The sequence below is a fragment of the Equus quagga genome, chromosome 2 (genome assembly GCF_021613505.1).
Source record: "Equus quagga isolate Etosha38 chromosome 2, UCLA_HA_Equagga_1.0, whole genome shotgun sequence".
Classification (NCBI taxonomy): Eukaryota; Metazoa; Chordata; class Mammalia; order Perissodactyla; family Equidae; genus Equus; species Equus quagga.
The window spans coordinates 157,409,353-157,429,856 of record NC_060268.1 but is presented as its reverse complement, the minus strand read 5'-3'; the positions used below and the strand labels follow the sequence as shown (position 1 = coordinate 157,429,856).

The 20,504-nt window shown below is 53.2% G+C and overlaps 2 protein-coding genes across 5 annotated transcripts; one reads left to right on the top strand and one right to left on the bottom strand.

Moving 5' to 3' along the window:
- Nucleotides 1–48: 48 nt before the first annotated feature.
- MFSD13A (major facilitator superfamily domain containing 13A) lies at nt 49–19,309 on the bottom strand. 4 transcript variants are annotated; one of them, XM_046652304.1, is made up of 9 exons: nt 19,179–19,309; nt 5,507–5,749; nt 4,961–5,043; nt 3,915–4,367; nt 3,659–3,782; nt 2,922–3,018; nt 2,198–2,369; nt 1,931–2,124; nt 49–877 (listed from the first exon to the last, which is right to left on the bottom strand). In XM_046652304.1, the coding sequence occupies exons 2-9, from the start codon at nt 5,672–5,674 to the stop codon at nt 615–617; spliced, it is 1,554 nt and encodes a 517-aa protein (XP_046508260.1). In that variant the 5' UTR covers nt 5,675–5,749; nt 19,179–19,309; the 3' UTR covers nt 49–614. The 4 variants fall into 4 exon arrangements, with proteins under 4 accessions (XP_046508260.1, XP_046508259.1, XP_046508262.1 ...); XM_046652303.1 differs by lacking the exon at nt 19,179–19,309 and adding an exon at nt 12,626–12,706; XM_046652306.1 differs by lacking the exon at nt 19,179–19,309 and adding an exon at nt 4,547–4,672 and having other exon boundaries at nt 5,507–5,549.
- C2H10orf95 (chromosome 2 C10orf95 homolog) lies at nt 12,797–19,159 on the top strand. Its single transcript, XM_046652308.1, has 3 exons — nt 12,797–12,871; nt 16,715–18,192; nt 18,347–19,159. The coding sequence occupies exon 3, from the start codon at nt 18,395–18,397 to the stop codon at nt 19,037–19,039; it is 645 nt and encodes a 214-aa protein (XP_046508264.1). The 5' UTR covers nt 12,797–12,871; nt 16,715–18,192; nt 18,347–18,394; the 3' UTR covers nt 19,040–19,159.
- Nucleotides 19,310–20,504: the final 1,195 nt, after the last annotated feature.

Genomic DNA, 20,504 nt, shown 5'->3' with positions numbered 1-20,504 from the left:
TCCTGTTCCCCAACCCACCACTCCCACACACAGCACAGACCTCAGGAATGGGAATAGAAATGGCTGACTTTAATCAGTCTATGAAATGAACCTCTTTTAGAGGCCAGGTAGGGGTGGGGGAGCCCTGCCACAGTGGGGCATGCTACTTCAGGCACAACTGAAGCAGAGAACTCTGAGAGAAACCAGTGGAAGGGTGGCAGGAGGGGGCAGGGGGTACTTAGAGTCAGCTTTCCCTGACTGGGTGAAAGTGGTTCCTGAGCCCACGCGGAGGGCCAGCCCCAGCCAGGTAGTGGGAGAAGCCTCCACACCCCACAGCCACCCCATGTGACCACAGGGCAGCCCCACCCCTTCTTGGTCCTCTTCTTCTTCCTGCCCCATAGGGAGAAGCAGGTCCCTGAGCACACACAGCCCAGCCCTTGCCCAAGCTGGGCCAGAGAGCGAAGCAGGAACTTAGACCTCAGTGACACTGCTGGCTCAGTCCCAGAAGCTCCCATGTTATCGGTGTTCCAGGCAGCACCCCAGGAAGGCGGAGGAGCAGGACGCTAGGCTGGCAAAAGCGGCTCCTGCCCAGGGCTGCAGGCAGTGTCCTTAGCAGGCTGGCCTTGCCACACCTCTCACACCATCTTAACGTCCAGGGTTTGGGCCCGTGACAGGTTCTGGCGCTGGGCTTTGACCATATGCAGGCGCCTCCCATGCAGCGTGAACTGGGACCAGGTGAACAGCTGCAGCAGAGCACAGGTGATGGGCACCAGCACCAGCAGGTAGAAGCAGCCCTGGCGGAGTGTCGGGGCCTGCGCTGGGGGTGGGGCCGGGGGCTCTGGCCAGGGCTGGGCACTCCCCACAGGGGTCAGTGGGGGCTGGTGGAAGAGATCATGACCTAGGATGAGAGCATGAAGAATACAGTCAGCCCTGGTCTCCTCCAAAGTCCACAGAGCCACATCTCAAATGTCGCACGTACACGTCCAAACCACAACTCTTGATTCCTCCCCCAAACTTGCTTCTCCTTGCTCTTGCCTTCTCGGGGAACCGCACCACCATCCACCCAATACCTCAAAGTCTTACTAGATTCCTCAGTTAACTTCACCACTCCCCAGCAGCCAATCCTTCACCTCCCCCAACTCCAAAACACACCCAAACCCAAATACTTCTTCCCAACCCCTGGCCCCACCTGCTCCAAGCCTCCACTGCCTCTGCTACAGCCTTCCTGCAATCCATTCTCCATACAGCAGTCAGAGGGAACTTCAAAACAACGCAAATCAGACCATGCCACTCCCCTGCCTAAACCCCTCCCAATAGCTTCTGTTTGCACAGAGAAATATCCAAACTCTGCCCTGATCTACAGAGCCCTCATCCCCTAGCCACTCCGGATACCTCGGGCATTCACACTTGCCACTCCCTCTGTCTGGGATTCCGAGATCTCTCTAGACCAAATCCTTGCCATTCAGTTCATATCCTGCTGTCACCTCCTCGGAGAGACCTTCCTGGACCACACTAAGTAGCTTCTCAGTCACACGGTCTATTTTTCCCATGGCACTTACCACTACCTGCTATTCTCTTGTTTGGCTGTTTATTGCAACCCCTCCTCCAACTAGAGTATAAGCTCCATGATGGCAAAGACCTTGTCTGTCTTATTCATCGTTACCTCCTGAGAGGCACCTAGAGCAGCACCTGGCAGGGAAGGTATTCTAGACCTATTTGTTGAATGAATGAATGAACTATTGAAAGAACGGAAGAATCAGAGACCCAGTTCCCCCACGTGGGGAGAGGCAGAGGAGGGGTGGCAGCCCGGGGCGGCCCAGGCCCAGCCTCTGTCGGCTGGTTGCTATTCTCTCCCCTTACTGGACCTACAGCCCAGGCTTGCCAGCTGGTGTACCAGGTAAGCTGTGCCCCCTGGAGCCTTGAGAACCCCGTGCCAGCCCCCAGGCCCCACCTGTGTAGAAGCACAGCAGCCAGGTGCCCAGCAGTGGTGCGAAGGTCTGGCCTGGCTTGGTCACCAGGGCCACCATGCCAAAGAGAAGCGCGGAGGCCGCCTGCTTGCGGTGGTTCAGCACCAGGTCCTCGTCCACCAGGTCAGTGACCACCAAGGTCAACAGCTTACAGGTGCCCTCAGTGAAGACACGGTTGCTGCCAGCAGAGAGAGCGGGCCAGAATGAAGGGGTGAGACAGAGGGGTGAGGGTGAGGGAGGGCAGAGCATACCTGGCAATGAAGAGGCAGAGCAGGCCAGGGCGGTCGGGGCCAGCCAACAGCATGAGCAGGCTCAGGCCCAGCTTGAGCAGGAAGAGCCCCCGCACCACAGCGTAGACTCCCCAGCGCCGGCACAGGGGCAGGAAGTAGAGGTTGTTGAGATGGGGAGCGACGTAGGAGATGCCTGAAGAGAAGGGGTGAAGCCTCGTCAGGGGACACTGCCACAGCTCCCACTATCACCCACACTTTAAGATTCAGAATCAGAGTTTGCATTGATTGAACACTAACCATGTGCAGGCTCTCTGCTAAGAGCTTCATGTCCTTTTATTTAATCCTCACAATGCTTTAAGGTAAGTCCCATTATTATCCCTACTTTACAGACGAGAAATGTAGGACCAAAGAGATTAAATAGAAACACGGAAGGCCGCACAGTGAATAAGCAGAGTCAAGACGCACACTTGGGCCTGTCAGACTTAATCTTCACTGTTAACCAGCCACTGCACCACATTACCTCTGGGTGGCACCATCACCAAGAGGACCACCATGAGAGCAGCCCCACCCCTTCACACCCATAACAGGCTCCTGTCCCTTCCTCCAGAAAACAGAGCTGGGGGCTGCGGAGGTGCAACTTCTGCCACCTGGGCCCCAGCTGGAGAGGTGGCTGTGCCTGCAGCTGGGCTAGGGGTTTTGGGGTGCAAGCCACTGTCCTTCTAGGCTGCCCGAGGCACCCACTCACCCAACAGGAAGGAGCCCGTGGAGAGGGAGATGTGGTCTGACAACAGATGCTCCAGGAAGAGGGGGAAGAAGTTGCTGTTGAAATGGCAGTGAAAGACCTGCAACCCAACAGCAGCAGTGAGGAGGTGCAGGGAAGGGGGGTGCCGGGAACAGGGCGAAAGCACACGGGAGAGCAGCAGGAGCAAGAGCAGCCTTTTATCCCCATGTCCCTCAACATGCAACATGCCAGAAAACCTAAAACCAAATTCCTGTTGCTTATCTAATTTTGCTAAAAGTTAGCAGGAATGATCAAATCATCATTAGAAAAATTAAAAGTTTTTTATTTTTATTGAAAACACCTTAGTAAAAGAAGCTTAATGACATAAAAACAATCTACTTCTAAATTTGGCTAGCTTACATACTACATGTGTTTTAGGTGTGGCACTTGGTGTTTTAAAAAGATTGTCACAGAGTCCCCAAAGGGGCACCTCTTTTTTATATCCCCACTTTGCTGGTGAGGACGTGGCTGCCCAGAGAGACTGAGACCTGCCTAAGATCACACGGGGAGTTAGGAGCTCAGATGGTGCTAGAATCCAGTGTCCTAACTACCCAACCTGTGTTCCTGACATCAAATCACCCAGCAGTCCTCACTCGAGGGCCAGTATTGATTTCCCAGTTTTTGAGGAGCCTGTTCCCTTGAGTGAGGCATACTGTAGCCATCCTGGGTTGGGGTGAAAGGTGGGGGGACTGCTCCCATACCTGTACCAGGTCCATGCCCACGAACCACAGGAAGTTCCGGTGGTGTGCCAGCTGCCGGAGGTACTGGCCCAAGGTGATGCTGCCCGCCTCCTCACCGCCTGCAAGTGGCTCCTCTCCACACAGGCTACCGGGCAGAGGGGAGTCAAGAATGGCCCAGAGTTGGGCCACAGGGCAGCCACCATCAGGGGACCCAGCATTGAAATCACACCAGGTAGAGTGCTGGTGGGATCCTGGAGAGCTGGGGCTGACTACTCACCTGCCATCCACGGCCAGGGCTGGGTACCCTGGATCCCTGCCAGCTGCCTCAACCCGCCGCTTCAGCAGCCGTGTGGCCCCCACAAAGCCCAGCCCAGAGCCAGCGGCCAGTGCCACGCAGAAGACGCGGAAAGAAGAGAAGTCCTCTTTGTCCCAGAAGGCATAGGAGGCAAAGACAGAGAGGGAGCCAGCCGCACTGAAGAGGGAGCAGTAGAAGTTGAGGTGGGTGCGGTCGTGGGCTGAGAGGGCCAGGTCAGCCAGCAAGGCGTGATGGTGCAGGTCCACGAGCGTCAGGAAGCCATCATAGAGGCACAGGCACAGCAAGAACTGCAGACCAGCTGGGGCCCAGGGCACCCAGAACGCCAGGAATGACAGTGCCAGCAGCGGCCCGTGCCAGCCCAGTGCCCGCACCCGTGCCAGCACCACGGCCCTCGAGGATAGCCCGGTGCCCAACCTGCCAGGGAGAGGAGGGCTGTTGGGAGATGCCCTCAGAGCCTTGGCAGGCCCCAGTTCCCCCTGCCCCAAAGGAAGGACAGAGGCCCAGAGTGTGAGACTCACACAGGGTGAGACTCTCACAGGGTGGCACCACTGAGCCCCGAGTCCTCAGCCTCCAACTTAGGAAGCACAACTCACCACTGGGTACACTCTTTTCTCTGCTCCCTTGCCAGCCTGCCAGGGCTGATGGCCAAAGGGTGGGGGATATCCATTTCTCAGTGCTAGGGGCAGTGATGGACCCAAGCAGGGATGGGGTGAAGGAATCTGCCAGAAGCAGCAGAGGGTGTTTGCTGTACAGTGCCCAGTTCTGAGTGCCCTACAAGCCAAGCTGGGGTGAATTTCTCCCCCAGGAGAGCAAAGCAACAGTTGGTCCAGGCCACTTCTCCAACCCGGACACAGCCTGCCCTGACCCTGGGGAAGGGAGGAAGCCTGGACGACAGCTGAAAATAGTCTCCCTTTTTTTCTCCACCCAAACACAGGCAGGGGTCCTCCAGCACTGGGGTAGGGTGGGGTGGGACTGGACCAGTTATGAGCCAACCCCAGGACACAAACCGGGGCTGGGAGCTGAGGAACTGACGGTCACTCAGCCAGCCGAAGAGGGGGTCATTGAGGCTGTTCCAGAGGAGAAACACCGTCTGTAGGCAGAGGGGAGACGGGGCAGGTGGGCTCCGGGCAGCTCCTCTCCAGGCCTTTCCCTACCCCAGCCTGCTCGCCACCCCTCAAAGATGACTCCAGCTTTCCTGCCTGCAAATCTTTGCTCAGGTCAGTCCCTCTGCTAAAACCCCCTCTACCAGCCACTGCCCCAATCAAACTCCCACCCATCCAGGGCCCAGCTGGTAAATGCAACCAGCTGATAAATTAATATATGTGAATATATTTTATTACATATATGAACACACAGAACAGTGCCTGGCTCACAGGACAGTGGCCAGGGGTGCTGGTGTAATCCCCACTGAGGAGGAGTCATCAAAGCTTCCAGCTCCAGCTTTTCTTGCTGAGTCTTGGTAGGCAACCTGGCCCACCCCATGCTCCTGACCAGGGGTCCCTGTACTGCAATCTGCCCAGCTCCCCTGGGCTGGCCCCCCAGCACTGGCCTACCTCTCCAACCCAGAAGGCAGCTTTGTTGATCTTGTACACTGAGACAAAGGTGTCCACGTAGTAAAGCAGGAACACGTTGTGCAGGACAGAGATGAAGAGGGCCAGGGAGCCATAGACCACGGCTGTGGGCAGGCCCAACAACCAGGCCTGGGGCCTGCCCAGCCCCATGGCTGCCAGCCCAGCCTCAGCCCCGGGAGAACTGAGGAGTGCTCATGGCCATGGGCAGTCTGGCCATCCTTGTCTCTGGGGAAGAAGAAGCCAGTTAGCTGCAGGGATCAGAGCCAGCTCTGTTCCTAACCCCAGACGTCTGAGTCATTTAAAAACTCATTTCCACTGGGAGAAAGTTTGTGCGTAAAACAAAGCTGGGGAATCATTAATGACGCAGAGCTGAAACAATGCTGGGCTAGATACCACCACCCGGGAGCAACCCAAGGAAGCTGATAAAGGCGTGGGAAGGGAAGGCAGGCATCCAACAAGTGCTGAGCCAGGTCGTGTGCTGGGCAGTGTGCTCAGTATCTTCTTTCATCCACACTATCCAACCTTAACGGTCCAGACATAACAACCCTGGGCTTGGGCACATGATGTACCTACAGTGTAACCTCAGGCAAGCTGCTTAACCCAAGCCTGTCTCCCCTTCTGTAAGAGGGAAAAGGGGACGATCATGACTACTCTGCAGAGGAATGCAAGGATTAAGTAAGACAACTCAGAGAAAGTGCTCAATAAATGGATGTTGGTGGTGTCATTATTATCTTTATAAAATCCCTACAAAGTTTATAGCACTATTACAGTGTTATAGGAGAGCAACGCCAAGCTCAGAGATGTTAAGTAATTTGCCCAATGTCACACAGCAGAAAAGTAGCAGATGGAACCCTGGCCTGTCTGGCTCCAAAGCCTTTTCTGCCACTTGACCTCCCAAACTGGGCTCCTGTGAACTGCTGGGTGGAATGGAGAAAGCTGCTGTGATGTCAGGTTCCAGAGGTTTATAACAATGATAAGATGCGATAAGAGTCCAGAACTGCTTACACACTTTGATTCCAGAAATTCCAGTTGAAGGAACTAATCCCAAAGGAATGTGTAGAGAGATGTTCGTGGCAGCAACATTAATAAAGAGCAAAAAGTTGGACACAGCCCAAGAAGGCAACAAAGGGACTGGCTCGGCAAGCCCAATGCTCTCCAGAAAGGGCAATCACGTGGGCGACCTCCACACATGGGACAGAAACTCAAGAACATGTTACATGAAGAGAGAACAAAGGACAGCAAGGGTGCCTGGCTTCCAACCAGGCCGACTCGTGCACAACCTGGCAGGCTAGACGGACCATGAGTGGGAAAGGAAATAAAAGTCGGATTTTTACTAGAGCAGCGCTTCTCAAAGTGTAATGTGCTTTCAAGTCACCTGGGGACTTTGTCAAAATGTAGATTTTGACTCAGTAGGTCTGGGGAGGAATCTGAGATTCTGCATTTCTAATCCAGGTGATGTCCCAGGTGACACCGAGACTGCTGGTCCATGACCACACGCTGAGCAGCGGGGCATTAAGTCTATCTGTCTCTTATTTTAGACTCAAAGTTGCTGTTCTCTTTTCAGAAAAATAACCTCATGTGTGCTTATCTGACCCCCAGAGGGAAGCTATGGGGTCTTCCTTCTCTCAAACTCCCTGTTGCAAGTTGAATTGTGTCTCCAAAAAAGATATGTTCAAGTCCTAACCCCTAGTACCAGTAACTGTGACCTTATTTGGAAATAGGATCTTTACAGATGTACCCAAGTTAAGATGAGGTCAGACTGAATTAGGATGGGCCCTAATCCAATGGCTGGTATCCTTATAAGGAAACAGAAATTTGGACAAGAGACAGACATACACAAAGAGAAGACGGCCATGTGAAGACGAAGGCAGAAACTGGAGTGATGCAGCTACAAGTCAAGGAGCGCCAAGGATTGCAGGCAACCACAAGAAGCTAGGAAGACGTGAGGAAGGCTTCTCCCCCAGCGCCCCCGGAGGGAGCGTGACCCTGCAGACGTCTTGATTTCAGACTTCTACCCTCCAGAACTATGAGAGAATAAATTTGGGTTGTTTTAAGCCACCTGGTTTGTGGTAACTTGTCACAGCAGCCCAGGAAACATACACATCTCCAGGGGCTGTTCCTCTGCGAGTCCTTGTGACCCAAGCCTGCCCATGGGCCTCATCTACATTTCTGTGCACACACACTCACACACGGAGCCAAAACTTCTGTTTCCCATCAGGGTCAGGGCTTGGAGAGCCAACTTCAGCCCCAGTACAAGAGTAATGACCCACAGGACCTGTCCTTGCCCCATCACCCACCAGGGGTCCCCATCCCTGCCCAGCCTTCAAGAGCCTCTGCAATCCCGCCTCTCCCAGGCTGTCTAGCCCAGCTTCCCTTGGGTCTTCAAGCCACCCTCTCCTCTGGCCAGGCCTTTGTTCTTGCTAGCGCCTCCCACCAGAAACACCCCCCCCATCTCCTCATCTCCAATGTCACTCATCCTTCAGGAGCCAGCGCTGTGTCCAGACCTTCTCTCACTCCTTAGGTGCTCACTGATGCCTCCTGCCCCTGCACAGCAGACGCTCCTGCTGCCCCCACTCCAACCTGACTGTGGGGTCTTTGAGGACAGGGCTTGGGTCTTGGCCCTCTATCTCCCTCTCAGGGAGAATGGGTTGACTCGACAACTCTTGCTGTGGGAGGGACTGGCTGGTAGAGAAAGAGGCTCTGAGGGGAGAATAAGGAGGGAATCTCACTGGGATCTCTCAGGGTCACTGGAAGCCGAGTGCAATCACTCAAGAGAGCTGTATGCAGCCCCACCCCCCACCCCTGGACCAGCCTATGCCTAGTGGTGGGAGACTGAGAGGAGAAGTGGACAAAACTACCTGAAAGCAGCCATTAAGTCTGTGAGAATCTTCCCTGGGCCACAGTGATGCTACCTTGCCCCAAAGCAGGAGGACGGCCAGGTGGTCTCTCCCTGGGGCCCTTGAGCCCGAGGGAACATTTAGTGAAAAATGCTTCTCTTTTTCACAGCTTTATTGAGGTATAACTGACATACAATAATCTTCACATATTCAAAGTGTGCAGTCTCATCAGTTTTAACATATGTATGCACCTGTGAAACCATCACCACAACTGAGACCACGAACAGATCCGTCACCCTAAAGCTTCCTCGGCACTTTCTAAGTAATGTAGTGGAAAGAAGACACACTGGAGGTCCTGAAGTCCTGACTCTCCCATTGAACTACCTGGAAGACCTGGAGCAACTTGCTTAACCTCTCTATGCCTGTTTCTTGATCTGCAGTGGGGGGCCAACCTTCCTAAAGCTATTGTTAGCCGTCAACAGAAGATACTCTAAAGCTCTTGGCACGGTAAATGCGGTGAGCACTCTAGACATTATTACCATCAAACCTCTCAGGCCTTCCATCCCCACCACACAGGATGGGGCGGGGATTAATTATGTACACAATGTACACCTCTGTTACTATCCTTAACCCAGGTCACTTTCTCTGATTCCCCAGGGCCTTTCAGAACTCCCCCACCTCACCTCCGAAGCCTTTGGCCAAGGAAGTGAAGCACCCTCCCCCACCTCCCCACCCTGTACCCAGATGTCCAGTGACCAGCCCTGGTTGCTGTGGAAGGCGAACCCTGCAGGCAAGGTCCCCAGCTTCCACAGTTGGCTTCCTGCACTCTGGGGCAACAGTAGAAGGAAACCTCAAAGGGTGGTGAGAATGGAAAGGGTATGACTTTTGCTATCAGAAGGGCCTAGGTTTAAATCCAACTGCACTTCCTATTGAGTATAACCTCAGGCAAGTCACTTAACGTGTCTGTAAAATGGGGGTAATAAGGCCTATCATTACAGGGGTGCATGAAGGATTAAACTAAAGTCCAGGAAGCCCAGAGTACTGTGCCCATCACACGGAAGATGTTCAGAAACTGGCTTTTTCTTGGGCTCACTTAGATCAAGGCAGAAGCAGGGGAATATCCTGCCCCTTCCCATGGTAAAGCAGTTCAAGAGAAATGACAGGGTACGAAAACGAAAGTCAGAAGAAGAGGGCCTGCAAGGAGCAGGAAGACATATGATGTTCTGGAGTGCCAGAGACTAACCCCGACCACAGACCAGAGCTGCAGGCAAAGCCAGCTGTCGAAGTAAGTCTCTGCCCGGGAGAGGGAGCTGGTGGAGGAGTGTGCAGGGCACTCCAGTGGTTCCTCTTCCGGATTGTGCTCCTCTAGCAGGAAACACCTTCTCCTACTAGCCCTCCCCACCCTCAATCCACCTCAACAGAGAACAGCCCTGCCTCTCCTGGGCAGGAACAGCTTGGAGCCCACACCAGCCTAGCTGTACAACCTAGGTGAGATATCCTGTAACCTGTAACCAGCTCCACCCCAACCTGACACCTTGCAGGAGAGCCTGCTGAAGGCCTCCACAGCCTATCCCTGCCCCTCTGCTGGTATGTCCCAGTTATGTGGCCTTGAGCCAGCCACTCCCTCCCTGGGCCTCAGTCTCCTCATCCATCAAGTGGGGACAATAATGCCAACCTCTGAGAGTGCTGTGAGGCTGAAATGCAAAAGGTATATAAAGCAGCAAGCATAGTACCTGGCACATGGAAGAACTTCAATAGACAGTAGCTATTAATATTATTCTTGCCCATGTCTCTGAAGCTTGGTTTCCCGATCTTTAAAGGGTTCCAGTCAGTGTCTCCTTCTGCCAAATCCATGACTGAAGTTGTCTTTCCAGGATCCAACAATGATGCCTCTCACCACCTGGTATATTCTGCCCTCCCTCAAATTCTTTTTTAAATGCTACCTCTACACCTTTGTTCATGCTGTTCCTTCCACCTAAAATACCCTAGATGTAACTACAGTCATGCATCCCTTAACGACAGGGATATGTTCTGAGAAATGTGTTGTTAGGCAATTTTGTCGCTGTAGGAACGACATAGAGTGTACTTACACGAACTAGATGGCACAGCCTACTACTCATCTAGGCTATATGGTACTAATCTTATGGGACCACCGTCTTATATGCGGTCTGTCATTGACTGAAATGTTATTACGCGGCGCATGACTGTACATACCATTTCTCAGGCATTTAGGACACTCCCGGCTTTTATATCCATCATCAGAAATCTTTACAACTCTCTTTACTATTTCCGTTCTCATTTTATAAATGAAGAAACCAAGGCTCTGCAGCTTAAATAACTGGCCCAAAACCACAGAGCTATTAGGTGCTGGAGCCAAGATTCAAAACAGGTGTTTCTGACTAAAAAAATCTCAGCATTTCTACGTCACTATGCCCACCCTCCACCACTATCTTACCAAATCCTGCTGATTCAAGGCCCAGTTCAGTGGCACAAGCCTTCCCCAGTACACCTAGTCAGGTGTCCTCTCCCCTTTTCGGGTCCCGTGACTCCTGTATCAGCATCTAAATGCCTCCCTTGCCTTCCTCCAGCCCCCAAGCTCCATAATGACAGGGCCAGGTCAGACTGGCCCCCGATTTCTGCTCCCTGCCTCCACCAGGCTTCTTCACCACACAGTAGGTGCTGGGTCAATTTGTCCCTAAAAGGCCAATATGGGCACCCTCAACCCTAGGGAAGAGCAGCAGACATAGGAGGAGTGTCACCCCCAGATCCCACTGTGCCCCTCAGCAGTGCCTTCTGCTTGGCTGTGGGAGTCACAGAGAGGCAACCTGGGGAACCTTAAGGTGCCCTGCCAAGTAAAACATGTCCAGCAAGGCAACAGGTGTACAAAGAGGAATAGTGATAATAACAAAAAGTAACATTTATTAACCTTTTACCATGTGCCCAGCACTATGCTAAGGAAAAGAGAAACAATATGGTAAGAAAGCTCAGAACAAGGAGGTAGAAAGACACCAGATCAGGAAGGGTCTTGTAAACAACACACAAGAGTCTCCCCTCTTCACCCCATCAGGGTACTGGGAGATAAAGAACTAGAAAGGGATGGAAATAGCATCTCTCTGACTTCTAAGCCAACCTTGGGTGGGGGGGGGGGTGGGGGGGGCATGCTGATGGATTTGGTGAAGGAAACCAAAAATGCCACACAGGGCGAGGGGCATCAGAAGGAGGGTGGGTGTTTGCTTCCAAATCCTTTCAGAAGAACTAAAGACTATGAGACGCAGTTAGAGCAGAGGGAAAAGGCTACTAATAAGCATAATTTGGAGTTGGGAACCCCGGGTCAGATCTGAATCTTACCACTAAGTAGCCATCTGAAAGTTTGTTGCTACGTCTTTGAAGCAGGATAAAATTCCACTCCCTGCCTGTCCTCAGGGGTATCAAATGCAGCTGAAAGGTACACTACCCTACACAAACACTAGGTGTATCCTTTTCTCAACAAGCAGCTGACTTCTGAATTGTCTGCTGTGTTTCCTGTTTCACAGCCGGAGTCTTGTCTCCCCACCCAGTCTCCCCACAGCAGGGTCCAGCCCACCTTCCACCCCACTACTAAAGGGCCCGTCCTCCTCCTCAGGCAAGAAACGGACTTTCACCTTATTGGAGGAGGGACGTATTCCCTCCCCGTCCTGGGCAGGTTACTACAATAGCACTGGGGGCTCAGCAACTTCCCCCAAGGACCGCCCGCCCCTCCCATGCCACTGAGGAGTCTGGGGTCACCCCACGAGGGATTTACTCAGTAGCTGGCGCTGAAACATGTGGTGGTCCTCCAGCCCGTGTGCACTTTAAGATCACCTGAGAAGCTGCCGGTATTATCACACCGAGGCCCAAGCCTCACCCCTGACCAATTAAATCGCAATTTGCAGGGGTGGGGCCCAGTATCATCGTTGTTCTTTTAAAGCTCCTCAAGTGGTTCTACTACGCCACCAGGGTTAAGAGCCATCATGTTAATGAACTTGATCCCGGCCTGAAGCCTCCCGCGACCCCAACCCCAGGGAGCCCTTCTGCAAGGATTCCACCCTCGCCCCTTGAGCCCAAGCTTCTCCCACCCAGACTCTCAACCCACAACCTGACCACCTCAGGGACCCCCGCAGACAGGCCCCAGGACTCCCAGAACGGACAGCATTCCTGTGCCCCCCGGGGTCTGTCCTTTGTGTCTGACGGGTCCCCGGTCCGGCCCGCTCCTGCCCCCAGCCCCGGCCGCGGGCCAGCCCCTCACCGCAATCGTGACAGGCGAAGCTTAATTCCGCGGCCGCCAGGAGCCAGGTGCGAGCCGCTGCGCCTGCGCACACGCCGCCGGCCGCTTCCCCAGCCTCTCCCTCCGCCCCCGCCCAGCGATTGGCTCCGCGCGGCTCCGGGACCGCCGCCCGGCAGGTGCCCACGCCCGAGGCTGCCGCCGCCATGTTTGTCATGGGCTCTTGCCCTTAGGGACCAAGAGGAGACAGTGGACTCCAGCAAGAAGAGGGTAGGTTGCCTGGATTCCTGACCTGCTAACCCCCTCTGAAATGACTGAAGTGTCCTTTTCAGTTCAAATCAAGTTTTTTCTGAGCGCCCCGTTCCGCTCTCCTGTCCCTCCTTAATTCGGAGATCGAAGAGAGCTCGGCACCTTCCTTCAAGCCTTGTGGTCTGACTGGATACACTGCTGAGGCCGATAAGGAGATGGCAGTGGCACGACCTGGGACTCCCTGTTGCTGAATTATGCGTCCTTCAAGAGTAGACAGGCCAAGCGTGAGCTGTGGGCATCAGGGCTCAGGCCAGAGGCGCCAGACCCTGAGAGAACAACCATGCAGCCCAACCTCCTCGTATTGATAATAGTAATAGTGAAATATAAGGAGTACGGAGCTTTTACTCTGTGCCCTGTACTGTGTGAAGCACTCTACGTGCTTATGATCTTGTTGTGTCCTCACATCATCCCTTCGAGGTAGGTGCCATTTTCCTCATTTTACAGATAAGGAAACTGAGGCTCAGAGAGTTTCAGTGACTTCCACACAACAAGCAAGAGGCCCATACAGCTGGAACTCAGCTCTCCTGACTCCCAGAACAGGAGTCTTTCCTCTTCCTCTCCCAGCCCAGGCCCTCAAAGTTGTGTTTTGCTCAGTCTAGTCTGTGAAGGATGTCCCATGTCTTCTCCCAGGCCTGTAAACCTTGTTAGTTTCCAGACAATCAAACAGGACACACTCCAAACCTGCTGTTTCCCTCCCCTATGAGGCAGGGGAATGAGCATAGCCTTTGGCTTCTGGGGGACCTGAGACTCAGTCCCCTAGCCCCACTGCTTCTTTGTTAAGGGTCCCTCCTTTTGTGAGCCTCTGTCTTATGCCTTACAGGGATTTTGTGGGCATTAAATGGGAAACTGGTGGAAGAGGTTTTCGAACTTTTGGCCCTTACCCCTTTGTTGATTGTCAACAAGAATATTGTTCTCGGGGCTGGCCTGGTGGCGTAGTGGCTAAAGTTCGCACATTCCGCTTCAGTGGTCCAGGGTTCGCCAGTTCGGATCCTGGGTGCAGACCTATGCAGCGCCTGTCAAGCCATGCTGTCACAGGCGTCCCACATATAAAGTAGAGGAAGATGGGCATGGATGTTAGCTCATGGCCAGTCTTCCTCAGGAAAAAGAGGAGGATTGGCAGTAGGTGTTAGCTCAGGGCTAATCTTCCTCAAAAAAAAAAAAAAAAAAAGAATATTGTTCTCTTCCTCCTTCCTGACAATCTGGTAAAGGGCCCACCCACAGCAAATGGCCCATGCAAGAGCCCAGAAGCTAGAGTCTGTTCAACCAGTTCCTGGGGAGCCCCCAGGGATCCCATGAACCTTGCCCCCAGCATCCATCTCCCACCAGTCTATCTCATTTCCCTCCTCCCCAATCCTGCCCCTTCAGACCCTTTTCTTACTTCCTATGTCCCCCCTAAGCCACACACACATCACCTCTCTTCTAGACTTCAAGCAATTGCAGGAACCCTTCTTGCTCCAGAAAGTTCTCCTGACTAGAAGGAAGGTCGCCATTTCTCCTCCATCCCTACCCCTTACCCACATCTGTACTTTCCTGGCTGTGAGTATAGACAGCAGGTGAACCCACCATTCAGCATGGAGTCTGGCACACTAGGGCCTCTGTAGATTGACTAAAGGGGTCCCCCTGCCTTTCCATCTCTGGCCAGCATGTGCCTTTATTTCAGAACAAACCCTAAGTCTTTACCTAGCCCTTCCTGGGTGTCCAGTTGGGAATGGGGGAACGGGGAGGGCTACAAAGGGGCAGAATGGATGTGACCTAATAGGAAATATTTTGGCTATGTTGAACTTAATACACCATGGTTAGACTCTGAGGTCCCTCAGCCCTCTGATTTTACAGACAGTGTAACCAGTTATCCTTTTATGTCAGCACCAGGGCCGGGCCTTGTGATTATCTCTGATTGCCCTTCCCAGCTGCCAAGCACAGACCTAACTGGGAGGGGACATGGGGTGCAACTGGGGGACATATCACATGCCTTCTTGAGATGTATCAGACTCCCTGGATCATGGGACAGATAAATCCACAAGCACTCTGTCTCCTTGAAATTCTCTCTTCCCTTGGCTTCTGACCTCTCTGATCTAGGTTCCACCATGTTCTAACAACTCCTCTTCACTCTCCTTCACTGGGTCACTTTTTCCCAGGGCTTTCTAAACACGGAGGGAGGGTCCCCCAAGTTTCCATTTTCAATACTCATTTCATTTATTCACTAAAACTTTCCAGACCATAGACTATATGGGGTAAAATGGACTTCAGAAACAAGATTGCTGCCATCAAAAGGAATAAGTGGAACCCAACAAACTGGCAGCCATGGTGACAGTGTGATATGGGCCAAGGGTAGCAGGTGTTTTGGTAACTTCACCTGCTACTTTTCTCTTTATGACTAACCACCCTCCCTCCTTCAGCCTGAATATAAAACTGCTTGCTGGACAGGTCCCCAGATGCCCCACCTGAACTCACCACTCCCTTAACTTCCAATTGCCCACTAGTGTTTTTTAATCTCCAGGATTGTCAGGCAGCCAAGCCAAAAGCATGTGCATCTGCCTCTATCCTACCATCTCCATCCAGGCAGTTATATGGGATCAAGTCCAGGCGAATCTGCTCCCACCTCTTTCCCATCCCCTGCACCTGTTTTGGTTGTCACTTTTCCTGGGTTAATGTGAGAACTTCCTCCAAGACTGGCTTCCAGCCCCTCTCTCACGCCAATCTATCCTCTACTTTGCCCACAACTGAGCTTCTGATTAACTCAGGTTGCTGAATTTTGAAATTTTTCATAATAAAATGCTGAGAGAAAAACATGCAGGGGTGTATCATTGATGCAAGCAAAAGAAGACTCCACTCAAGCTAGATTAAGCAAAAAAGGAATTTATGGGTTCATGTAACTTTAAAGTCCAGGACTCAAACGATGTAATCAGGACCCAATTTCTCTCTCTGTCCCCTGGCTCCACTTCTTCTGTGGCTCCATGCTCAGTCAGGCCTTCACCTCTCAACCCAGAATGCTTTCTTTCAGACTTCTGTCCTGGGGGAAAAGAGCACTTCCCTCTCCACCCAACAAGAGAACAAAGCCCTGGGCTTGGCTCCCGTTAGCCCAAATTGAGTCACATGGCTACCCCAAAGAAATCACAATGGCCTGAGGGATGACAGTGCTGATTGGTTTAGCCCTAAATCATTGACTAATTAGTGATAAAATAGAGCCAACTCCCCCAGGATCACTTTACTGAGAATAAGCTGTGGGACCCCAAAAATCTGGGGACTATAACTGGAATCAAGGATGAACTAATGTGGAGAAACTCACAGCTTGGGCCTTATTTTTCTCTTTCTGCCAGACTTCCTCCCCAGACCAGCAAAGGTCTTCAGCAAGCATGTAGGGTCCAATATGAAAATACAGGTTTCTCACCCTCCCAGGTTCCATCTTGGTCTCACACCCTCCCCACCTCCCACCTAGGTGTGACCAGATCCACCTGGGAGAGCAGGAACAGGTGGAGAAACTGGCCAGTCCCAAGGGGCCCATTATTGAGCTCCAGGCTGGGGTGAGGTCAGTCTATAGGTAGGCTTGGACACTGCTCAGGTGTTGGGATTTGGGCGGAAGGGCAAAGTTATAAATAGGAGTGGAGAGGTGCTGTATGGATTTCCTATTGGTGCTGTAACAAATTACCACAAACCTAGTGGCTTAAAACAATACAAATTTATTATCTTACAGTTCTGGAGGTCAGAAGTCTGAAATGGGTCTCACTGGCTAAAATTAAAGTGTTGGCAGGACTGCGTTCCTTTCTGGAGGCTCCAGGGAAGAATCCATTTTTTCCCCTTTTCCAGCTTCTAGAGGCTGCCTGCATTCCTCAGCTCACGCCCCTCTTCCATCTTCAAAGCCAGCAATGGCTGGTCAACGCTCACGTTACATCACTCCGACTCTTTGGCCTCCCTCTTCGACATTTAAAGACTCTTGTGATTACATTGGATCTAACCGGATAACACAGGATCATCTTATTTTAAGGTCAGCTACTTAACAACCTTAATGCCATCTGCAAACTTAATTCCCTCTTGCCATGTAACAACGTATTCACAGGTTCCCAGGGATTAGGATGTGCACATCTTAGGAGTGGGAGGGCACACGTTTTTCTGCCTACCACAGGAGGCCTCCCCCAACAAAGGCCGCTGTGTCCTGGGACCAGTTCTTAGAGTGGACAGAGGGTGAGGCTCCCTTCTTGGAACTGTGGGGTAGGGAGTGTTAGGTAGATACGCTAGCCCAGTCCTAGCAGCTGCCCTCAACTAGGTCACTGGCCCAAGTTAGACTTGGGAGAGTAGCTCAGTTGGGAATAAACAAATGTCACATCACCAAGGTGAGTGTCAAAGACGTTACCAGAGGGTACCTGGGCTTTAAGGGATGCGGAGAACCTGGGAGAACCTGTGGAGGTGACAGGTAATGCTGCTTGAGTCCGCAGAAGAGGGGGAAGGAAAGTCTGATGGCCTGGCAGCCCAGCAGCTGGGAGACAGTATCGGTTTTCATCATCCAGCAACTACCACCCACCCCACTGGGAAGGAGAGAGGTGGAGGGTTGTGCGCTGCAGCCAGAAGGGCCTGGAGCTCAGACAGGGCTCCCCATCTGGATGAAGTAATCTTTCTTTGCTCCAAGTAGCTTCTGGGATTTGGAATCAGTTGGACTGAGTTCAAATACCACTGCACTATTTACAGACTGTGTGACCCTGGGAAAATGGCCTAACATCTCTGAGTCTCTGGTTCCTTATCAAATGAGAATATCACATGTTTTTCACAGTTAAGAATCAGAAGTTCTTACATAACAGTTCTAAAGCAGGACTGTGCGAGAGTCTGAAAGAAGCCCCAGCATGAATTCATGATAAGGCTAATGTCTTGAGACAGACATGGAGTTGAATTTTGCCTTACCGTAACTGGCTGGGTGAATGTGGGCAAGTTGTGGTGAAGCCAACCATGAGTAAAGGCCTCAGCGTCTAGCTTGGAGCCAGCAGGCTCATCCAATGTAGACAAAGGCTGGCTGGCTCCTGGCCAGCTCAAGGTGTTTCCCTTTGCCTGGAAACCGGGAGGTGTGGCTGAGGCAGGCCATGGAGGAGAGTTCAACTAAAAAGTGGTGGAGGGGAATCCTGCTCTGGACCTCTCCGGCTCCCCCAAATGTTGGGGACCAGTTTCTCGGGGCTGAAGGAGACAAGCGAGCGGGGAGCTACCTGGGAGGAGCATTTCAGGGCTGAGGGCTTGAAAAAGCCTTGGGTCCTCATTGCCTGCTGGGAGCCTGAGGTTCGGGCCCAGCCTTGGGACAACAGGTAAGGTGGGAGCTGAACACCTAAAGGGGAGTTCCCCAAAGCCACTAGGCACGCACACGGGCTCCTGCTGTGACCCGGAGCCCTGGGTTAGCAGGCGGCAAGGACGCATGGCGGAGGTAAGAACAAAGTGTATCCACACACACCCCCACCACAGGTGTGGACCAGGCCGCAGTAAAAATGCCCGCCGCCTGAGCTTCAGACCATGCACTCGTTCAGCTGCCTGGCGCCCGGGGACGGCATCTGGCCTCCGCTGCAGCCCCTCACCTACACCTACCTGCCGGCCCCTCTGCTGCTGCCCCCCATCCAGGCCCACAACTTCTGCAGCCGGCCCCGGAGCCTGAGCGCGGGCGAGTGGGCCGCCCCGCGGGAATACCACTGCTTCCACGGCCCGGGTGCGCCCCTGGGGGCCGTGCCGCCCTTGTGGGTCTTCCCGCAGGCCTACGCCGCCCCCGGCTACCTGGGGCCGTCGCCTCAGGCGCCCGCAGCGGCGGGGATGGCGGCGGCCGAGAGCGCGGCGCCGTGGCCAGAGGGCGGCCGCCTGCAGGCTGAGCTGCGCTGGGGCCACGTGGTGCGTGCGCTGGGTCCGCGCCTGGAGCTGCCCGACTTCGTGCGGCGGGAGCTGCGGCGCGTGTACGGCACGTACCCGCGCACCGACGTGCGCGTCACCTACCGCGGCGGCGAGTTCCTGCTGCAGGCGGCGCCGCGCGTGCGCGAGCTCGAGGACCGCGTGCGGAGGATCGTGCTGCGCCCGCCCGCCAGCAGCAGCAGCGGCTGCGGGGACAGCGGCCCGGGCCGGGAAGCGGCGGAGCGCGGCGGCGGCGGGAAGAAGAGGGCAGTCCTCAGCTGAGGGCGCCGCACGGCCCGGCGGCCGGCCCGCGTGCGCTCGCGCCGCTCTCCTCCATGCGCCCTCCGCCGCCAGCCGGGAGGAGGGAGGTCTCAGCTGTGCGTTGGAGCCCAGTGCACCTGTTTTTTTTTTTTTTTCTTACCAAGACTGTCCGCTGCCCACCTCCTGTACTTCTTTGATTTCTCTCACGTTATTGCTGGATGGTGGGGGAAGGACGAGAAGGGATCAAGGACATGTCTGTGTGAGTGTCCTGTCACTCTTTCTACTTGCGCTTGGGAAGCCTGGACGAGAGATGGAAGACGGGCCTGGATCCGTGTTTCCTCTCTCCTTTCTTCTCCCCATCTTCTTTCCCTTAGAAGCCTACCCTGCAATAAGGCCCCACTTTCCCGTTTTCCTCTCCTCCTCTAGCAAAGCTCCCAGAACTCCCCGAGCTGAGGGCCCACCTATTCCCACCTTGCAGTGAAAAGTGAATAAATGAGTGAAGTCAAGTGTATGCTGCAAGATCATTTTTATGTTTGGAGGTGGAAGTATTTCCCCATCTGTGTAATGTTAGCCTTACTTCCCTGCCTGGGGTACAAGGAGTTGTGCCAGGAAGAGGGGTGGGGGATTGGATTACAATGGACCTCTGGAAAAAGTGTGCCTCCTCACTGGCTGGGCCTAGTTCCCCTCCTCACTAGCTCTCCTCAAGTGTGTAGGACAACACCCTCCTGGGTACTGCGGCCCACCATCCGCAGAGAGATCCTAAGGGCATAAACGCTTTTGTTGAAGCATGTGCGGTGGGCATGGCTGAGGAAGGGATGCCTAAGACATCGATTTAGAGCTGGCTCTGATATTTTCTGGTCACGTAACTAGGCTCTCTGAGCCTGAGTTTCTTCATCTGTTAAAGAAGTGTAAAACCAACCCAGCCTACCAGGAAAATTCGCTAGGGTTGAAAATTTAAGATAAATGTCACTTTTGTCTCCTGATTCTTGCTAACAGTCTTAAATAGGCTGAATTTGCAATATTCTACGAGCTTGCTGGAGGGTTGGGCCACATATCCAATTTTAACTGTGGGTCTATCCAGACCGCCAGATCTGATGCCCAGGCTGTATAAATTTGGCTCCTTGTGGAATTGCTTTTACTGAACTTCCAGTTGTAGCTGGCCATCAGCTATCTGGGTATATAGGTATGTTATTAAAGCTGTAGACCACCACTTGACTGAACAGTGCTTCCTGGAGACGTCCTCACAAACCTCAGAACTTGGGAAAGCTTTCTCCTGAGGAATGGTTTTCTTTTATCTTTGAAGCACCAAGGATCTCATAACTGATCGTATTTTTCTCTTTGCCCTGGTTTCTAGAGAACTCAGGGCCAAATTTGCTTAGAATATTTTATGTAAGGTCTTGATCCTGAACTGTTACCCCTAGTTATCATATTTCCCTTTCCTTTTTTTAAAAAATTTTATTTTTCCTTTTTCTCCCCAAAGCTCCCC